At 37.1% G+C, this 21,051-nt stretch overlaps 1 protein-coding gene across 2 annotated transcripts in view; it reads right to left on the minus strand.

Annotated features, from left to right (window-relative positions):
• Window positions 1–21,051, minus strand: part of Mbo (nuclear pore complex protein Nup88) — a 139,279-nt gene that overhangs the window by 28,643 nt on the left and 89,585 nt on the right. For both annotated transcript variants that reach the window (XM_076784211.1, XM_076784209.1), the window contains exon 2: window positions 12,747–12,916. In XM_076784211.1, coding sequence (XP_076640326.1) covers window positions 12,747–12,916 — 170 coding nt within the window. The remainder of the gene's footprint in view (window positions 1–12,746; window positions 12,917–21,051) is intronic.

The raw sequence follows: 21,051 nt of genomic DNA on the forward strand, positions 1-21,051 counted from the left end.
CAGAAAAACATTCATAAAGGCACCCTCAAGCAAGATGTCATGTACGGCCCTAAATGGCGCAGCAGGAGTCGGTCCCAACCCTCAAGAGTTTAGTTTACGACCTCGCTATATTTTGGCCCGGACTATACGTGATCTTTAAATTAAGTGATTATAAGCTAAATGGTCAAGGTACATTAAGTGTCGTAAAATATAACAGTGCTCTAACAAGTTAAAATACAGGGTGTTCGGTAACTGATGGTACAAGCGAAAAGGGGGTGATTCCACATAAAAAAATAAGTCTAAAATATAAAATAACAACTTTTCATGTGAGGCTTTGTTTTCGAGAAAATCGACTTTGAATTTTCACCGGGTATGCGTGCATTTAACCATGTCTCGTTATAGCGGATCCCGCTATAGATGATTGTCTCGATGGGTATTATTGCAACTTAAGTTTGTTTTTATCGTAACAGAAAATTAGAAACACGTAATGGAATAAGATGTTGGAGTAATCATAAAGTTTACTATTACAGAAATTGTTGAAAATGTTGCCCATTCTGCCGAATACATAATTATGCTCTTCTGATTAAATTTCTATGAACGTTTTCTAACGTATTCTGTTGTTTTAATGTATGAAATAATCTTTTCTTTGAATTGCGAATTTTATGGGGACAGTTTTGGTCCCAAAAATTCTTAATTGTCTAAAAATGCGACGGTCAACAATTCCGTGACACTGGAAGTGCTTATCAACATAAACTTCAATCGAGACAATGATTTACAGCGGATCCGTTATAACAAGAGATGACCAAGTGCACGCGTATCCGGCGAAAATTCAAAGCCGATTTTCTCGAAAACAAAGCCTCACATGAAAAATTGTTATTTTATATTTTAGACTTATTTTTTTATGTAGAATCACTCCCTTTTCGCTAGTATCACCAGTTACCGAACACCCCGTATAACCAAGAAAAACAACACTAAGTAGTATAACTTCGCCATAAGGAACACGAAAAACAAATATTGAGAAAATAAAACGGTACTTGGAAAACACATCCTGCGCTGCGCGGCGTGCGTGTAGTTACATTTGTATAAAAATCAATATTTACGTACTTATTAATTAATTGTAATTACTTTTAGCAATTATGTACAAATAAAATCTTTGTATAAAGTTAGTATTTGAAAATAATACAAAAAGAACAACAAAAGACCGTGGAATAGAGACGTTAAACAAGTATGCAAAGTTTGTAAAATGCTGTTATCAATAGCGTTTGAGTAAAAAATTCACAAAGGAATGGCTATTTTTTAGCGTTTTAGAGCAGAGGATGCCATTAATTGCAATTACTTAATCGCACTTAACACCGATTCTCTAATTTCACTCAACAATCCCTCATACCGTGGCTCTTTTGTTAACGCTGATTCGACGAGAAATATCATTCGGGCAGCAATAAAGTTTCGCCAGAGGCTGATAAAGCGGGGCTCGCGTACCAACCAGTTAGCCGCGGCTTCTATGTTTTTTTTCCTCGGCGTGGCGACATTTTTCAAAAGGTGCGGATATCATCGGGGACCATCTAAATCATCCAGCGCGCGCTCGAGCACAACGCACCCTATGCTCGGCCTCCACAAACACACCCCTCTTACCGTGCACCCTCGAAGCCACGGGATGCTGGGAAACTGGTGATTTTCGTTAGTGCTTGCTCATCGAAAAAAAGTTGAAAAAAAGAGGGAGAGGGGACAGGGTGGACGTGAGGGGGTTAGAACAGGTCAAGCCGAGTGTATGTGGACCGGCCAGGAGGAGGACGGCGATGCGGTAATTGTGCGGGGACACGTGGGTGCCGGCGCGTACGTGGATTAGTGGACCGAATGTACGAGTGAGCCGCGTGTGGTTCCCCGAGATTAGCCTCGGGTTTATATCGGGATTACATATGTAAAACCATTAGGTTAAATCATTTTTTAAATAAACGCATCCTATCCCCTTTCACTCCGGCCTGAGCCCGCACCGGGACAGATAGGAGAGTGCCTGTAACAGCCCTTCACGACCAAGGGGTGAGTCGCAGGCTCGCGCCCGCCAGTGAAATATTCCGTAACACGTACGGCACGTGCTTCCGGATCTCTAGAGATCTCGTTGAAAATTCTTAAGAGTTGATTCGAATGCCTTCGTATCGCAGCATCGTTTTAATTATGACGGCAATGACGACGTGAAAATCAATCTAGTCCTGTCGTAACATGTATTACAAGTACATTAGGCTATTGTAAAAAAAAAACAAATTGGCATTTCTTGTGATTGATAATGTATTCAAGGAACGATAACAGTATTGGCTTTGCAAGCTACAGTGGCAGACATATACTTCACCCCTTATCGTACAATGACGAGTCTGACTCGTTACAAGTTATTGATGTCAAGTTTCACAATCATGAAGCCATCTACTGGTCATCGAGTCTTACACATATATTAAAATCAACACATTTTTACATTTACGAGGTATTTATGAAACAAATCTATTCTTTTTCGTGGCCATTTCTTGTACGAACAAATCTAAATAAAATTAAACAGTATACGTTCGACGAAGTATTCGAAATTAAATCGTACGTCAAGGGGTTAGGAACACTTAATAAGTTTACTTTAGAAGATTAAAGGAATGTGTTGCCAGGAAAAAGCTGTTCATCGCCAAAACAAACCCGTCATGCTAAGATCATATTTGCAAAAGACGATTTAAGTTGGACATCCCAGCAATGGTCTAAGGTAATCTTTACCGATGAATCGAAGTTTAATCTTTTTGAATCAGACGGTAAAACATACGTGTGGCGTGGCGAAAGTGAGGAATTTAAAAAAAATTTCATCAAGCCAACTGTAAAAGGTGGTGATGGTTCGTTACTTGTGTGGAGATCCATGACAACGAAAGAAATGGATCTCATTCATCGGATAACAGAAATCATGGACAGATTCGTGTATTCAAATATTGTAAAAAATGTATTGGTCATCCGAAAAGTTCGGGCCGCTTTTTACGCCGAAAAACAAACGAATATTGTGGACTTACTATTGAATATTACGAACAAACATAATCTCCTACTTTTTCTACCACTTGTTCCCATTTCTTAGACAAAGCCATTATTCGGTGTAAAACTTCTTGGGTTGTTGTACCGTAACAGTAAACTCATAAAGTCAGCAATTAATATTAATGTCTCTGCTGGTAAGTTTGCTGGTTCGATTTCCATTGTATCCTTATTTATCGACGATTTTCCTTCGATTGTATGAGAAGTCTGTATATTGGTGGATGTGGTTGTGTTTATCCTATCGTTGTGTGTTTGCGTTGTGTCTGTATTGTAGGAACAGTGGTTTGGCGTATGGCTCTCTTATTTACATATGTAGCAGTTTCATTTGTGTGCCGTAGCAAAACTTTGATATTGGATAACATCTAAGGTAATTAAAAAGGAATCAGATATTTTTTGGATATCGTTCGAGTTTACGTACACGTGTTTTCTGAAGCTTGCTATATGTGAGAACTCTAGGTCAATTATACCAGCTTTTAGGTACGTTATTTTTTAATATAGCTTGTCACTGTTTGTTTAAAATATATTTTCTATTTTGGAGTTGGGGATTATTGGAGGAACATTTGATATAATGATGCGTTGTGCTGGTTGCAGCATAGGTCTTATTTCTATTTTGTTATTTTTATTTCTATAGATTAATAGTTGGAGGTTAGGAGAGCCACTATTTCTTTTTTATCCAGGTAAATGTATATTCTACCGTTTGATATTTGCGAAATGAATCTTATTGTTTTAGGGCCGATTAGTTTTCCGATTTTATAAGCATACTATTTGATACTGATACCATCTATAGCTTGAAGTATTATGGCTTGATCTTTAGTGGAGATATATTCGTGTTTAATAGCATTTGCGTAGGATTTGTTATCATTTTTAGTAGGATTCTCATTTGTAGTGTTGGCGGGAGCACTGCTGTACTCAGAAGACCCTCCTGGTTGGCTGTTTTCTATCTTCATTTTTCAAATGACATCGGCCAGCGGCCGCTGTGTAAGTACTAACACCACACATCTATATGTATACTATTAGCACCAACATTTGCAAGCGAGAGATTGTGTATCGTTCTGTTCTTTAGGTGGAAGGATCCAGCGTAGTTTCATGTATGCAACATAATAAGAGTTATTTGTAAACTTACTGGCACTCATGAGCGACACTGAACACGTCTGATTCGATTGACTAATTGGAAGTAACTCATCACCTTCTTTCTATTGAGCAGACCAGGCCGTTTTACAGCTATTGCTACCTTCAATCTGCTCAACTGATTGCAATATACAGGTTGTTTGGCCACCCCTGGGAAAAAATTTAATGGACGATTCTAGAGGCCAAAATAAGACGAAAATCAAGGATACCAATTTGTTGATGGAGGCTTCGTTAAAAAATTATTAACGTTTAAAGTTCCGCTCGTACTGAATTTTTTTCTCGAAAATGCGTAAAATTTTGAGGATATATCTATTCACCAAAAATGATTGTAATTAACCCTCGTAACCGAAAATAATTTGAAATTTTTGAATTTAATTGTTAATAACTTTTTAACGAAGCCTCTATCAACAAATTGGTATTCTTGATTTTCGTCTTATTTTGGCCTCTAGAATCCCCCATTAAAATTTTTCCCAGGGGTGGCCGAGCACCCTGTATATTTGAATTAATTATTGAATTTTCTGGTCGTAACTCAAAATATAGAATCCTTTGATAATTCCACCAAACACATAAAAGAACTTTGCGAGGATGCAGTCCTGGTCTCAATCGTTGCTGTGGTTAATCTTCCTTTTCGACCCAGCACCTTTTTTGCTGTGAATTATGATAGAGAATCCATTTTTCGTTTTCAGTGACCAAATATTTTAAAAATAATTCACTTTTTTATGTGCACGTAAAGGTATGCAAACTGTCACCTATATATGGGTGACGTGACAGTCGAAGTGTTAAGTAACCTCCCATTATAGAATTTCCATATTTAAGCAACGATCGAACAAGACGAACTTAAATTTCAAGAATTTATAGGATTTTACAAGAATTCCTAAGATTTTTACAATTTGTACGAGTTTATGAGAATTGCAAGGATTTTACACGAACAATTGAACTATACTATACGTTATCATAGAATTGAACTAAACTGTGAACAATTTGAACATTGGACAATTTCTGTTAATTTGTTTGTATAGTTCGATTATAGAATTGGTAATAAATTATTGTGTTTGTAAATAAGTATTTTTCTATTTGCTAAATAATCGGCTTCACGAACTTCGTGAAAGCCAACATATGCAGGTGGGTAATTTCACGTTAAATCGATTTCTTTTACACTCATTGTCAGGGATTTCGTTCAATTTGAAAGTATGTTATAGTTCATGTCATACTAGGGGGGGGGGGGGGGGGGGGGATCATCATTTTGCAGAGAGTTGCCATTGTTTAGAAAATACAGACTTCAAAAGTTGGCAGTTTTCATCGATTTTTACAAAAATTACTTATATAGAATATTTTTATCTCCATAACCATTCAAGATACAATGTTTTAATTTGTTTTAGTTTTACTCGTAAACCATTGCTCTTTTTGACTAATTTTTTCTCTTATTCGTAAAGTCATTTTCGCAATACAAAAATATTAAAAATATTTTCCTTTCGCAAATTCAACCCCTGGATCAAACCTTAACAAATTTGAAATTTTCGATTGCACTTTTTCTGCATAACATTTACTATACTCCTGTTTATAGTTTTACACGTTTCGTTATATGTAATCGGAACTAATCATTATTTTGAAGCGGAAAATTGAGAGAACTAACGATATCTGTTGACGCGTGTCTTGTTTGACGACTGCTAGCTGCCAATTTTCGAGTCGAATTATTGGCTGGCTATTTCAAACGGATTACTGCGCTGAATGGATCGCGACATTTTAACTCGACTGTTAATTTAAAACGAGTGCAGCTCGAACGTTGGTTATAGGAATACACACTTCCCTCGACGTTTTGTGAAAACGTGTTTGTCTTCTCGATATCGAAGACTGTTTATCGTAAGAACTATTTCCTCGAACGGTTAGGAAAATAGTTACGTTTTCGTTTACTCAGTTTGTTCCCTCGAACAGTTGAGACAGAAGTCTAAACAAAGTCGGAGCAGAAGTCGGAACAGCAGACTAAAGTGAAGTCTAAATGGATGATTAAATAGAAGTGTCGATCATTCCTTCGCTCGTTAGAAGGAAAGTTCGGTGACACCCCAAATCACGATTGGTCGCATTTTTTTTCAAGAGGATGGAGCTTGGTTCTCGATTTTGTAGGTCGAAGAAGAGTCCTTGCCCTCTTGGCCGACGCACAGTGTGTCGCGTAAATGGTATGGCGTCGCCTCCCATGCTCGCCACCAGAGGGGTCGCGCTCTCACAAGCGCTCGACCGACCCCTCGGTTGCTATATACATATACATTCCTCGACCGACTTTCCAATATCCCAGTCGTCTAAGGCAGGGCCTGCTAAAAAGCCTTACTGATGAGTCCACTAGCAGGCCCGGACGAAACGTGCCCCTTCCTTTCCTTTTCTGTCCTCCTGAAATTCTCACGAGTTTCCACACCGCAGCGAAGCAGCGCCACAATGGGAATTCGAAACAAAAATCATAGCTTCTAAACTAAGTCAATTTTTGACCTAAGACCTCTTACACTTTTTTAAAGAGAATACAAAGATGCATCAATTGATGCACACAAATTATACATTTTGTAAAAAAATTGAAGCGACCTTGATTTTTTGTTGAATAAAAATTGTTTTGCTAATTTCTACTATTGCAATTTCTTGTCAAGTGATTGCTGTGTAACTTTTGTACGAAAAGTTTTTTGATTAGTTTAGTGTAAGTGCCTGAAATATCGTAACGATTATTTCGAGTATGTGGGTGCTCGGGAAGAAAATTATGATTGCATCTGTGTAACGTTTTTCCTTCATTTCTTTTTAATTAAAATATGAAATAGATACAGAAACAATTTCTTATCTTGTAAATAAATAAAAGAACATTTTTTATTAGATTAATTCCGATTCTGATTCGGAGCAGGTATCAGTACTTCCAATAATGATTTTGATCATTTTCTCTGTTTTGGGCAAATTCGGACAGCTAAAATTACCGTTAAATTAAAGTGTAATGTGCCTTAAATTAATATACAATAAATCATATTTTTTGGAATTTTTTTTTAAACTCAATTGAAAGTTGATAAACATTTAACATAAAAAATTGGGACCAACTGTTAATATTGTAAAAAGATTGTTTGGCATTTTAGAAGGTACTATAATACTGCACATAAGTTGCAAAAATCAAATTAAAAACACAAACTTTCGGTAAATGGCACATGTTTAAGAAAATGCATCGAAAATTGCAATAAATTTCTGGCATCATTTTCAACAACAAATTGGTAAATTTAGTCAAAGTTATGGATAGTGTTAAAATCTACGTTCCTTTATTAACATTTTGGGATATAAGAATTTATAAGACAAAGATTTTAGTTTTTTGACTTCTGTCCATTGCTGGACACTGTGCGACGTGAGGAAGGAAAATTCGGCCGTTGGGGGTCGGTCGAGCGCTTGCGAGAATTCCTATTATATGTATACGCTCCGTGATTCGTCAGTGTTTTTCGTTAATAATTCAAAAACGAAGCTCCATTCGACATTTTTGCAAAGGAAATTGTTGTTCAGAATCGTCTCAGCTACCCCCCATTTCCGGTTCTTACACTATTTACGGGACACCCTGTATATACCTGTATACATATACATACAGGGTATTCGGCCACCCCTGGGAAAAATTTTAATAGAGGATTCTAGAGGCCAAAATAAGACGAAAATCAAGAATACCAATTTGTTGATGAAGGATTCGTTAAAAAGTTATTAACAATTCAATTCAAAAATTTCAAATTGTTCTGGAAAAATTATTTTCGGTTGCGAGGGTCAATTACAACCATTTTTGGTGAATACACATACCTCCGAAATCCTATCAACTTTCGAGAAAAAAAATCGGGTAGGTGCTGAAATTTTTCGGCAAAAAAAAAATTTTTCAAATCATTCTAAAAGAATTATATTCGGTTGCGGGGATCAATTACAATAATTTTTGGTCATTACACATACCCCCGAAATCCTACACACTTTCGAGAAAAAAATTCCTTACCGAAAATGTAATGTCTGACCATACCGTTGATGTGTTTCACTGAAATTTCATGCGTATCTTTAAAACGTCATAACTCGTGAACGGATTGAACGATTTTAATGTTTAAAAAAGCAAACTACGCGTATTTTGATGGAGAATATGCACAAATCGCAAAAATATTCGAAGAATTGGTCCTTGACCCCGCAAAATGAGAAAAACCCCATAAAAATGGTTCAATTTTCAAACAGCCATAACTCCTACAATAGTGAATATATTTCAATGAAACTTTTTTCTGAAGTAGAGCTCATGGGTACTTACAAGGAAGTATTAGACAACTTTTCCGTAGGGCGTCAAACAAAATTACTGAAAATGAAAAAGGAATTTTTAAAAAAAATCGACAGGGGGTAGGTGCTGAAATTTTTCGGCGAAATTAAAAAGTTTCAAATCATTCTGGAAAAATTATTTTCGATTGCGGGGGTCAATTACAATCATTTTTGGTGAATAGACATACCCCCGAAATCTTGCTCATTTTCGAGTAAAAAATTCAGTACAGTCAGAACTTTAAACGTTAATGACTTTTTAACGAAGTTTCCATCAACAAATTGGTATTCTTGATTTTCGTCTTATTTTGGCCTCTAGAATCCCCCATTAAAATTTTTCCCAGGGGTGGCCGAACACCCTGTATAGTATACACTCTGTTGCTATACACTCCTGGACTGATTTCCCAATATTCAGTCGTCTAAAGTACACAAAATATGGATATTTTTTTTGAATTTTTTAAGACAACCCGGGGGTTGAATTTGCGAAACAAAAATATTTTGAATATTTTTATATTGCAAAAGTAACTTTATGAATAAAAGGAAAACATTAATTAAAAAGGATAATCCTTTAGGATTAAAATTAAAAGAAATGAAAAAGTCGTATCTTGGACGGTTACGAAGATAAAAATTTTTTTATGGTAGTTTTCGTAATAATCGGTGAAAACTAACAGCTTTGACGGTTCGTATTTTTTAAACAATTTCGAAACCAGCGAAATGGTGACCCCCTCCAGTATCGTATGGATTACGACACATTTCAATTTAAAAGAAATTCTTGTCAGTGAGTACAGAAGTAATCGATTTGGCGTGAAATAACTTATATAGGTTACTATACCTTTCACTGAGGTCTAGACAGTGCCGTCGTTTAATTGTGCGAAAAATAAGATATGTTCTCTTTACTTATTTACTTGTTCTCGTAGTTCGAAGTTCCTTAGCACTCGAATGCTGTCAATACCTTTTTCTTTTGTAAGAATGTCTCAACGAGTGGCAAGGATCAGAAAGCGGGATCATGGAAGAACGGGGACGGCATTAGGGGTCCACGAGGTGAATACTCCAGGGACGATTCGGAGGAACGTTTGTTGGAAATGGAGTGGTTGGGTGGTGAGGGTAGGTAGCACGAAAGGTGAAAATTATTCATAAACGTAGGCTGGCTTGCGACTTGAGGGATGAGGAAAGGAGGCGGAAAACGGGGTGCAGATCTCTCTGGTGGTACGCCACGTAGAGAGACCGAAGTAGAAATCTACCGAATATTAAGGTAGGAAAGGATCTCGTAGACCGCATAATAAACACATAACGGTAATCCTTAAAACAATAATTAGCCGCGAGAGCCAACCACGAGGCGACGATCTTCCGGTGGCACACGAAATAACAGTGGTTTCGTAGTTTGTTGCCGAATTAATATCACAATTCGCGACGCCAAGCCACGACTTACCTACTCCGGTCCATGGTGTACGTTTCAAATTGCACCTTCTTCCTATAACGATTATCCGCTGAGATGTTTGTAACAAGGAGCAGCAAACCATTATAGTAAAAGTCGACATGACTTACCGTTGTTTTAAACCTCCATTTAATATTAAACACTGCCATTATAAAATTAGTAAGAATTTATTTATGTTTTTTAAATAAGGTATATTGATTCAACTTGAACGTAGAAATATACGACACACAGATTTTGATATATTCTAATCGATAAATGTTACTGTTTGCTGGGGGTTCGCTAGCACTTACGTTTCAAAAGTTCACGTGCACACTGTCGAGTTAATTGGACTGCAAGGGCTATAGTAGAACAGAGGCATAGTATTGTAAAATACTTACGCACACAGTACTAATACGTTAACATTGATATTACATGGATCTAAATGAATGTAGGTAATTTAGAAACATATATGATACGATATGTAGATTATGAAATTACGATAATCGCCAAAAAGGATATTTTGAGAGAGGCCTAGCTCGCGCGAGAAGTAAGAAGAAACTGACGGAATCTTCCATTTCTACCGGTTTGCATTTAAAATAACCATGTTTCCGTGCGTCGAAGAAGTCTTTTGCGAAGAAGAGAGGAAAGAGGAAAGGACTGGTTTTGGTACGGAAGGCCGAAGGGTAGATGTGCCGTGAAGTGGTAATAGTTTTAATCCGGTGTCTTGAAGTCGGGATTTGGTGGCGCAGCAGTTAGTGGCTGCTGGTAAGTCCAAGCGAACCCACTTCGCGCTCTGATATCATAATCCGAATAATCACTATTATTGCCACCATTTGCTTAATCCGAAGCTCGGCCGCTCGCTTTTCCACGCTTCGTAGCTTGGGATCCGTTGGCCGATGAGGATGCTGGATATTGTATCGAAGTTACTTTCACAGGATTTCTGCAAGATCGCTTAAATCATGCTAGGATATCTCTATGTGGAGATACCGCCCGCGAAAACAAACATCAATTAACATTAAATGGTTACGATAGTGTGACGGGCTTAGAAAAAAGTTGGATAGAATTTCTAAAAATTTTTTTTTTGTCAAAGACGACTATTTGATTTTATCAAATATTTAACCATTCTTTAAGAACTACATATTTTAAACAACGAAACTCTTCAATTTGATTAAAAAGTGTTGATCCCTGTAGTTATTACCTATTTTATTTAACGACGAAATCATTTCGTATAAAAAATATAGTGGTTTTACAATTAGTATTACTGTTATTACCGCTAAGTGTAAGATTTTTACATATTTCTATTATTTGATTTATGTACTGGTGCAAAATTAAACGTGGAACATTTTTGCATTCTTTTGCGGAAAGTTAAAGAAACAAAAAAAAAGAAGATTAGTTTGTTTTTATCTCTTTAAGTTGTTCAATCTGAATCTAAAGAATCATCGAATTATGAAATAGAAGTCGTACAAATTAACGACGTCCATCAATATATCATTTCCACAACCTAATCGCGACTTGTCCAGAGGACGATTTAAAACTTTTATTCTTTTCTAGCAAAGATTTATCGCGTCGCTAATGATTTCGTAGACAATAATGCATAAACTCCACTTAGTTTTGTTTAAGCCGAAGGAAGGAAAAAGATATTACATCCCAGAGATTCGTCCTAATGGCTACGACTCTCTTACAAACTGTTCCATGGTTTTTTATCCCATGCATTTAACGCGAGCACGCGCGTTCTTATAAATTCCCTCGATTCCAGCCGCGCACTAGTCGGAAACAAGCTCAAATTGCTTAAGTGAAATAACGAAAAAACTTTAGCACAAACTGCCGCTTTTAATTTGACCAGTTTGTTCAGCCTGGCCTCGCACTTGCCAAGCTAAACGTTTCGTTCGTTTCCGGCAAAAAACTTTGGAATTATGAATTAGGGGGAAGTAGGGAGGAAAGGTAATGCATTTATTCTAGACTCGGTTTATTATGAAGTTATAATGCGAAGGGCAACTTAAAGCAAATGGATATCCTTTTACCACGGTGAATTAAGTAGTATCGTTTCGTATCGTTCATTGTTATTCAAATTAACTCGTTAACTGCATCTGTCCACTACAGTAGACACCTAATTTATCACTTTAGTGATGACATTTAGAATCTTCCGTGCCGTATGGCGCGACCAAACTTTTTTAAACGATATGTAGGATACAATGTAATAAAATAACGATAGCATGGCTGGCTAGAATATTTTTTGATTGTGCCAAAATTCTTAGATACTAATGAAGAAAAGTGAACTGAAATACGGTAGCAGTAAATGCGAAAGTGGTCGGTCCGTGACTCTGTGTCGCTTCGATTTCTGGACCCAATTACGTTGGAAAAGCTTCAAAAATGTCAAGCATAATGTCCAATTGCGCGGCTAATTGCGCAAGGTTCTAATCACCCGAAAGATTAGACGCAGGAACGAGAAGACGTCGTGACAGAGGCGTGAAGGGTAATGTTACACGAGGCGGTAGTTCTCGGTGGCATGTGTCGTTGATGAGGCGGTTTGTATTCAGCGGTGCTTTCCGGCCCAGGAACTTTTGAAAACTAACCGAGTAAAGCCACCTTAATTCCATAAGAGGGAGGCCAAAGGGGTTCGGGCGTCATCGTAACACCCTCTTAATTACAGGATATTAGGACGCCCACAGGAGCCACGGAGGTGCAGGAAGCCAGATAGTGCGATTTATTATTCGTGGTCTACCTTATCTCGCTTTTTAGGAACCAGATTCCTTGGCTTGTAAACTTCCCTCTTTATTTCCCGAAATTGATTTCGCGTGCTTCATGCTGGGATTTTTAAATCGTTCGCAAATGTGATAAATGTTCCCCATCTTCTACGTCGATTAGCGGAGAACAATGGTAGGATCCAAGTTTAAATGTTACTTACATACAAGTTATTTCCTCTTTGCCGCCTTGGAATATCCCCTCCTTGCCCCATCGCTTAGGAAGCTTCATGAGTACTATACCTAGGCTACCCCATAGTGCAAGTTGCGTTCCAGTTTCGTTGATCAATAGATTTTTGATTTCGAAGATTGGGGGATCGGTAAGACGAAGTTTCTGAAATAACAACGAAAGAAAATAATAATTAGCATATTAAGTAAAAATAATTTATAGCGTATCTACGTATGAAAAACGTATAGCGAACGTTTCTAGAATTTTTATAGTTGTACAAAATTAATTGTGTATATATTTCTATTATTTGAGATTATTAATGTTTGTACTGTTTCTACATGTTATTCAGAATATACATATTTCTCAAAGAGGACTCGAAAGTAAGGTCGAAAAGTCTATGGACTGTTAAAAAGTTAGAAGTTATGATACTGTTGCAGAACCTTGTCAGTATTCTCATTTTTGATAGTTAAAAATTTTGACGAAAAATTTTCATTTTGAAGTTCCCTCTTCTGTTGATCCCAGTTAAACTTGCTGTGCGCGCAAATATCGTTTTCTCTTCCGTCGATATATACACAAATTTGCATTGCGGATCAAATGACCGTAGATCGTAGAAACAACTCATTGTTTTTAGGGATTCAATGATAAGCTACCTTGATAGTTAATCACTGGCTTTGGTCAATGTCACCATAGTTGTGATGTGTCCGAAACACGTTATTCGCGAGGTTTCGAAGCCTGATGCTGACATTTTGATTTTTCGCTCAGTGGTAGAGCTCGAAAAACAAAAAGTAATGATATCCGGTTTTGGAGGCAGACGACTTATAAGTTTTGAGATATGTAATGTTAAAGTTATCATCAATTTTTATGACTGTACGTGTCGGAAGCGAACGTAGCAAAGTTGATATGGTATTTGCCTTAAGTATACATTGCCTACCTATAAGTAGACATAAGCAAACTGTTAGTACAACTTAATAAGATAAGTTAGCATAGAAAATTTGAAAGAAAAACTGAATGTAAGTAGCATATCTAACAAATGCAATTTCCAAAAACAGGTTTTTAATACACTTTTTAAGCAAAGATACCCCTTTAATAGAAAACATATATTTTCAGACATCACATTGTGATAACTGTAAAAGAAAAATAGATACTACGTCTATATTGTTCCAAAATGAAAGGTAGAGTCACAAAGAGAAGCAGGGACATTCAAATATTACATATGAGAAAAGACTATAAGGTTGACCTAGGTTAAGTCTATACATGTGAAACTGTAAATATATTATTAATAAATCGTTGTTGAAAAAAGAAGGTATATACAAAAATTTTTTACTGGATCTTTTTTTTCCAATTTTTTAATTTACACTTTAATCATACGCTTCAATATAATGCTTCATTTTTGACTGATCTTAAAATACATTTTTTAAAATAATGAATTTAATGTTTGTTTAATCCGTGATTGAGGCATGCTCATTCGGATATTGTAAAAATTACATGAAGTGTGCCAACTAAGACTACTCGAAGGACCACCCCTTTTCAGGGAACTACACCAGACGAATTGGGTTTTAATGTTTATTTCAAACTCAAAAAAAATGTATAAGTACGTGTCCGAGTCTATATTGCAACGAATCTCTAGCGAATCTATGTGGTTTCTAAGACGAATCTAAAAACGATCTGATCGGCGTTGTCGCCGTTTGCCAAACACGTCGACTTTGTGCATCTCCACCAAGGGTTTTCGTGGCGGGGGTGCAACGATGTCAATTCCTACCGCATACGTCGGTCCCTGGGCTCGTGTGTAAAAAAACATCGGCAAAACAAGGGAGGCCCAAGTATGTGAAGCCGAGCACATGTGGGTCATCCGACAGTCCGTTGGCGTTGCAACCACTCGAGACTGTCTTCGCCGACCAAGTTTATGACACATGGTATATATGTGCTTGACGAAACTTTACAATATTCGGTGTCCATGTTGGCCTTGACTAAACTTTACAAAAACGCGGTCCTGTACCATAAACCTGGTCGACTCACAGAAGCCTAAATAATGACTACTTTGAATATACCATGTTGGCGGCATGCGCCAACAATTTGAAATACTATTCAAACGATATTCTTTGAATACGTAAATCACCAAAGCGATGAACTTGAAATGCTCAAATACAGAAAAATTCAACAAGTAGTTGCCAGTCTTGCTATCGATAAAAATAATTGGAAAAATACTAAACGACAAGTAGGAATGTTTCTTTCTTAGTTTGGAAAAATTCCACTTAGAATGGAAAGTTTCTTTATTTATCTTACAGACTAAAATTTTAATTTTCAATTGTAATGAGATATTTCCTCCAGCCATTCTATTCCCTCGCTTACTCTCGGCGAGCATTGTCTATCGATTGCTAAACTTTATAATATGATCCTGTTCCTCGTTTGTTTTCCAGTTTGATTTTTATCACGGTGGTCCGGGAAAAAGGCAGGTGCACGGCGAGCCTCCTTTCCCCGGTCGGCCCCTTCTCTGTTGGGATTCCTATTTAACATCCCCATGCCACGGTCCTTGCCACCCTCTTTTACCTCGATATTTAATTTCGAACTAAGTTCGCGAACGCGAACATCATTACGCGCTAGCATCCCCGCAGGTAGGGTATCGACGCGTATCAAGGGGCAATTATTTTTTTACCCGGAGGGTAGTTTCTGCCAAGGCGACGAAGGAGGGCCTACGCTATCGGATATTTTCCTTCGTTTCCCGATGCTTTGCGATAGTATGAATCAAATAATCGTGGCTGATTATAAAAGCACTGAAAGATAGCGACGTTGAAAATATTCCAAAACGATGAAAGTTAATAATTGTTGTTTACAACTATATTAATAGGCCAGGGCTATCGATATGCTTCTACTGTTTTTTCTTACATAAAGATATTTGATTTTGAATTATTTTTCTAGAAAATTCAACTTTTCGAAGCGATTTTCAATTTTTATATCAATTTTTGTATAACAGATTCTGACAGAAATCAATTGTGTGTATCGATCCTCGTGATTAAAAGTAATTATCTGCTAATATTTTAAACTGACGAAATGTAGGTCTTGTAAGCAGTCCTTGATTATTTATTGTTAAATTATAATACATATCGTGTCCATTATTTTCACTGCTATTGAAAATGCAATTTCACAATAACAATTACTACTTACGTACACTTTAGATATACAATTACGAAAAAGATTCGATAGCACTTAATATTTTAATCGATATTTCCTATAAAAATAAACTAGTGCCCTGTGCACGAGACAATTGAGAGAAACCTTTCTAATAGTTTGGATGTTCTGACCAGTAGACGCACCCTAAATCAAGTTCTGACCAATGAAATAGATTTTCAATCCAATCGCTCCCATCAGCGTCGTATTTAATTTGCAGATGAAAAGTGCGAAGCTAAGCACATCCTCGCATCGAGAAAGAGGAAGCTCTAGAGCGTTTAAAAGTTTTCTTCTCGTTAAGACTTATTCTCCAGAGTCCTTGGTGGCATGCAACGTGGCCAAGAGAGTGGCCAATTTCTCTTTCTTCTTCTTTCTCGCCCTCTCTCGCAGTTAGAAACACATTTATTAACGGCAACTCATCTCATCCCACTGTTAAGTACCAGTAAGAGTGTTCTTTCCCTCTGTTATCCTCTAACCGAGAGTTCTCATTCACTTTGGTAGCTGTCTGCTGTCCTGTCTAGGGAAGAAAGAAAAAAGACATCACATCGTCGACGCCTTATTAATCCGGGAGTCGAGGTTGGAAGAAGGAGAAGGTGTCGCGGAGAGAGGCCCTTTGAAGAAATTAAAAGAACAGAGGGTATAATGTGAACACATCCATTCCGTGACCCTCTTTTTTCTGTCCCCTTCCTCCTTTTTTCGCTGGTCTCTCTGTCGTTCTCGTTGCCGACTCGGCACCATTAACTCCACCGTTCCACGACGCTTTTGCTAAATGTCAGTCAGGTGGACGTCTTGAATCTTGTCACGGTTTCTTAAAATCCTTCGTACACATTTATTCCCTATTGTTTATTTTCGCTCTTCTTGCTGGGGGATTCGTTGTGCCGTTACCTTTCATCTTTAATGTAAGTTACCGTTACGAGACGAGATTGCTCGGTAATCCGCGCCAGGATTGAGCTAGGAAAAATGGCTATACAAGAAACGATGGAAAATAGAACGGTAGACAGCGATGATTTACAATGGTTCAAAGTAAATAATTTAGAAATTTCACATCTTATGTTGCTTTTAAATCGCTACTTTTCCTTTTCTTACTATTTGTGCAAATAAATTCTGATTAATTAACAATTATAATATCTTTTGCTTTTGCAATACAACAATATTTCTAATAGACGGAATTATGTGTATTTGTCGTTCATTGTAACGAGAAACCCTTGGATTTCGGCAAAAATGGTAAATGTAACAATCCTGAGTAGCAATAACGTTACGCTGTCGGCCAAGCAAAGATAATAAACGAGGACGTTAGTCGAATAATGCAAAGCAAACCTCATCTGAGATATAATCCGACATTTGTCCATATTAAGGTGTTAACAGCTTGGTGTAGCTTTAGTTTCACGTGTACGCGTGCGTATGCTTTGAAATTATATAGTGGGAGCATCAGTCGTCGTTAGTCAGCTCCTGCCGCATTCTGGTGTTAACTATGTGTATCTTGAGCACCCGTTACGTAGCCATTTATCAGTGAGCTTCTCCATACGCGTTATTTTCCGCGTTAAGATGCACAGCTTCGCGACTAATATTTTACTCGTCTATGACACGTTGTCTCTGATTTCATTCATTAGCTTTGTATCGTACTTTGAGTTGTACGTTTAGTAACAAAATAAACAGGAAGAAGGAAAAATTTATTCAGCCAACGATATAATATAATAGATATTCTATCGATTATTGGAACAATAAAATTCAAATTACACATAGGTAAATGTATATTCGTCCGAGAAGAGAAATTCCTACTGTCTTGTAGCCAGACTTCCATCGTAAGCGACACACGCAACTTTATATTAAGCCTAAGTTCTAAACTAATAAGCCAACAGCCATGGTAGGACGATCAGGGAAAGGAGGGTAACGCTAGAAGGATCCAAGTTTCGCTCTGCAACTACGAAGCGGGTCACCGATTACGACGTTGATCGTCTACGAGAGACAACCAAATTGGATAACTTCTAGTAGCTTCTTCGTTGACTACTTATTGTTAGACCATTATCCTCCAAGAATTTCAATTAGATATGATTTTCAAATTCACGAATCCTTCGGTTGTTTTAAATAGACGAGATACTACGCAACACGCTAAATCTTACACTCCAGGTACGCTGTCCACTCATTTAGTGCGTGTATATCAACAATTTGTTAAAAATAGTATATAACTAATGTATAAAATACACGTAGTGGGATATACTGATATAAAATATTTGTCTATATTTCCATGCATATAATCGATTTATACAAATAATTTGTCACTTTGAAAACGTTTAAGAATTTATATCGTAAATATAAATCGTTTCAACTTCTTGTTAGAATACAAGTTGTTTACTTTCATCGGAAAAAATTCGTTCGTTGGAAAGTTTTGACCATATTTTGATTATGTTTTAAAAAAATTAGTGATAATCAGTGTATATTTAATTTTGTATTTTCACTTCCAATATTGCCTATTCATTTATATGTATTAAAAATAATTTTCATGTACCTTTTATGTATATTCATATCGTATACACGAAAAGTGTTACTTTTCTGATCGTATAATACATTTATTTTCAGTTATTTTTAGTAATTCGGTACTCTTTGTAATCCGACAGTGATTCGATCACATACAGGTGTTCGACCACCTCTGGGAAAAATTTTAATGGGGGATTCTAGAGGCCAAAATAATATGAAAATCAAGAATACCAATTTGTTGATTGAGATTTCGTTAAAACGTTATTAACGTTTAAAGTTCCGCTTGTAGAACGGCAATCTACGAACAGCTACGTGCATATGATAGTGGTTCTCACTCAGCATGAGAAACTCTACTTACCGACGTATCGATAGCCTTAAAGTTTTGTGAGTGAAAACCACTAGGACTGACCCGCCTCGATCCATTGCGCGCATACAGTTGTTTGCAGATTGTCGTTCTACAGGCGTAACTTTAAACGTTAATAATTTTTTAACAAAGCCTCAATCAACAAATTGGAATTCTTAATTTTCGCCTTATTTTGACTTTTAGAATTTTGCATTAATTTTTTGTCAGGGGTTGTCGAACATCCTGTATATGTCGGACAATCAAGATTTGTTGTGTTGTGCCTTATTCATAAAAATAATTTGGTCGATAAGCGTACAAAAAACATTACTCATTTTTAAAACAAGTTATAATTACAATTGAAGGTATTCTTGGAAAAAGTTTCTAAAGCAGAACTGTTCTGGAAAACAGCCATCGTTTGTTCAAAGTGTTTCTAATACATTTGTGCATATACAGCGTAAAAACAAACGTTCGTTTTGTTTATAATGAACAGCATAGCGAAGACTCGGAGTAAATAAATCATTTGTTTGGATGCAAAATTATTTTCTGACTGTAATGGTCCCTAGGCCTGCACGTAAACGTATCCAACGTGCGAAGCAGTTCCTAATTGTTACTTTTTTAACGGTACTGTTGGGCTGAGTGTAAACCTGGGAAAAACCCCAGAGTTACCAAACGCACAGCAACTTCGTATAGCGCGAAAACCCAACGACACCCCCGCACTCTCGCACCCCTTTTATTGGAATATCTTGAACGTACATACATAACTCGACAAAAACTTTTCTCATATACCACCGATTCATATCATGACACAAAAATTACTGTGTTCACTCTTCAATTTAAAATAAAGTTATTCTCACTACTTATACTACTTAAACATTCACGCAATATTAATTTGACGTGTGAAGTACACGATGTTTAGGATCGGTACAACGATTAGGTTTATGACGCGGATAACTTCTTCGTTATTTTTGAGATTAAGAGTTTTCATCAATCCACGTCTCATTGTCAGTTGGATTGATGATTGTGCTGGCCATTTCATAACGTTAATATTATTGTTACTTAGGAATATTTCTATTACCTTTGCTGAATGTTTTGAATCATTATCGAATACATAAATTCAGTTTTCTGGCACATTTTACTTCGCGAATGGACGTAATACATTTTTTACAATATTTAAATACACGAATTTCTCTACGATTCCTGTTATCCAACGAATGAGGTCCGTTCCTTTTGCTGTCATGAATTATCACGAGTACCGAACCATCACCATCTTGTAATTTTTTTTAAATTCTTCACTTTCGCCACGCCTCACATATGTTTTACCGTCTGATCCAAAGTGATTAAACTTCGATTCATCGGTAAAGATTATCTTAGACCATTGTTGGGATGCCCAATTTAAATGGGCTTTTGCATATATAATCTTAGCATGGCGATTTTTTTTTGGCGGTGAGCAACTGTTTCCAGGCAACACGTTAGCATAACTATAAGTCATTCAGTCTCCTAAAATCAAATTATTAAGTGTTCTTAATATATGATCGCCATTGTAATCTAGAAACAGTAGATTTCCAGGCGTTTCACTTGTATCATTAAATATGGTTTTAATGATACAAGTCAGGTTTCGAAATATAGAACAACTGTGCAATATACACATGACTACGCGTAATATTTCACTATCCTAAATATGTATTCATTCGTGGTCGAAATACATGGTGTTTGGGCTTCGGTGAGTCGACCAGGCTTATGACACAGACCGCGTTTTAGTCAAGGCCAGCATGGACAAAGTTAGAGTTTCGTTAATAGAACAAAGTGTCATAAACTTGATCGGCGAAGGCAGTCTCAAGTGGTTGCAACCCCAGCGGACTGTCGGATGGCCCATACGTGCTCGGATTCGTATACCTGGGCCTCCCTTGTTCGTAGTTAGTTTTGCACGCGGGCCCAGGGACTGACGCACGCGGTGGAAAATCCTCGGAGTTGCCAAACGTAGCACCCTCCATCTTAGACGCCAAGCTACATTGGCATCGTTGCATCCCCACCATCGAAACTCTTGGTGGAAGGGGGTACAAAAGGCCAACGCCTTGGAAAAACGGCGGAACGCCGTCACTTCGTTTTTGATAGAAACAAACTACTTCGTTTTAGACTGCCAATAGCTTGATTTTAGACTCTAGAACACTTCGCATTCGAAACAGAATACTTCGTCTTTAGCACAGACACTAGTTTAGACTCGGTCACGTGTATTGTTTGTTGAGTTTTAATAAATATAGAAAAGCAATTCGTCTAGTTAGTCCCCTGAAAAGGGGTGGTCCTTCGAGCTTAGTTTTAG

The sequence above is a fragment of the Colletes latitarsis genome, chromosome 2 (genome assembly GCF_051014445.1).
Source record: "Colletes latitarsis isolate SP2378_abdomen chromosome 2, iyColLati1, whole genome shotgun sequence".
NCBI lineage: Eukaryota > Metazoa > Arthropoda > Insecta > Hymenoptera > Colletidae > Colletes > Colletes latitarsis.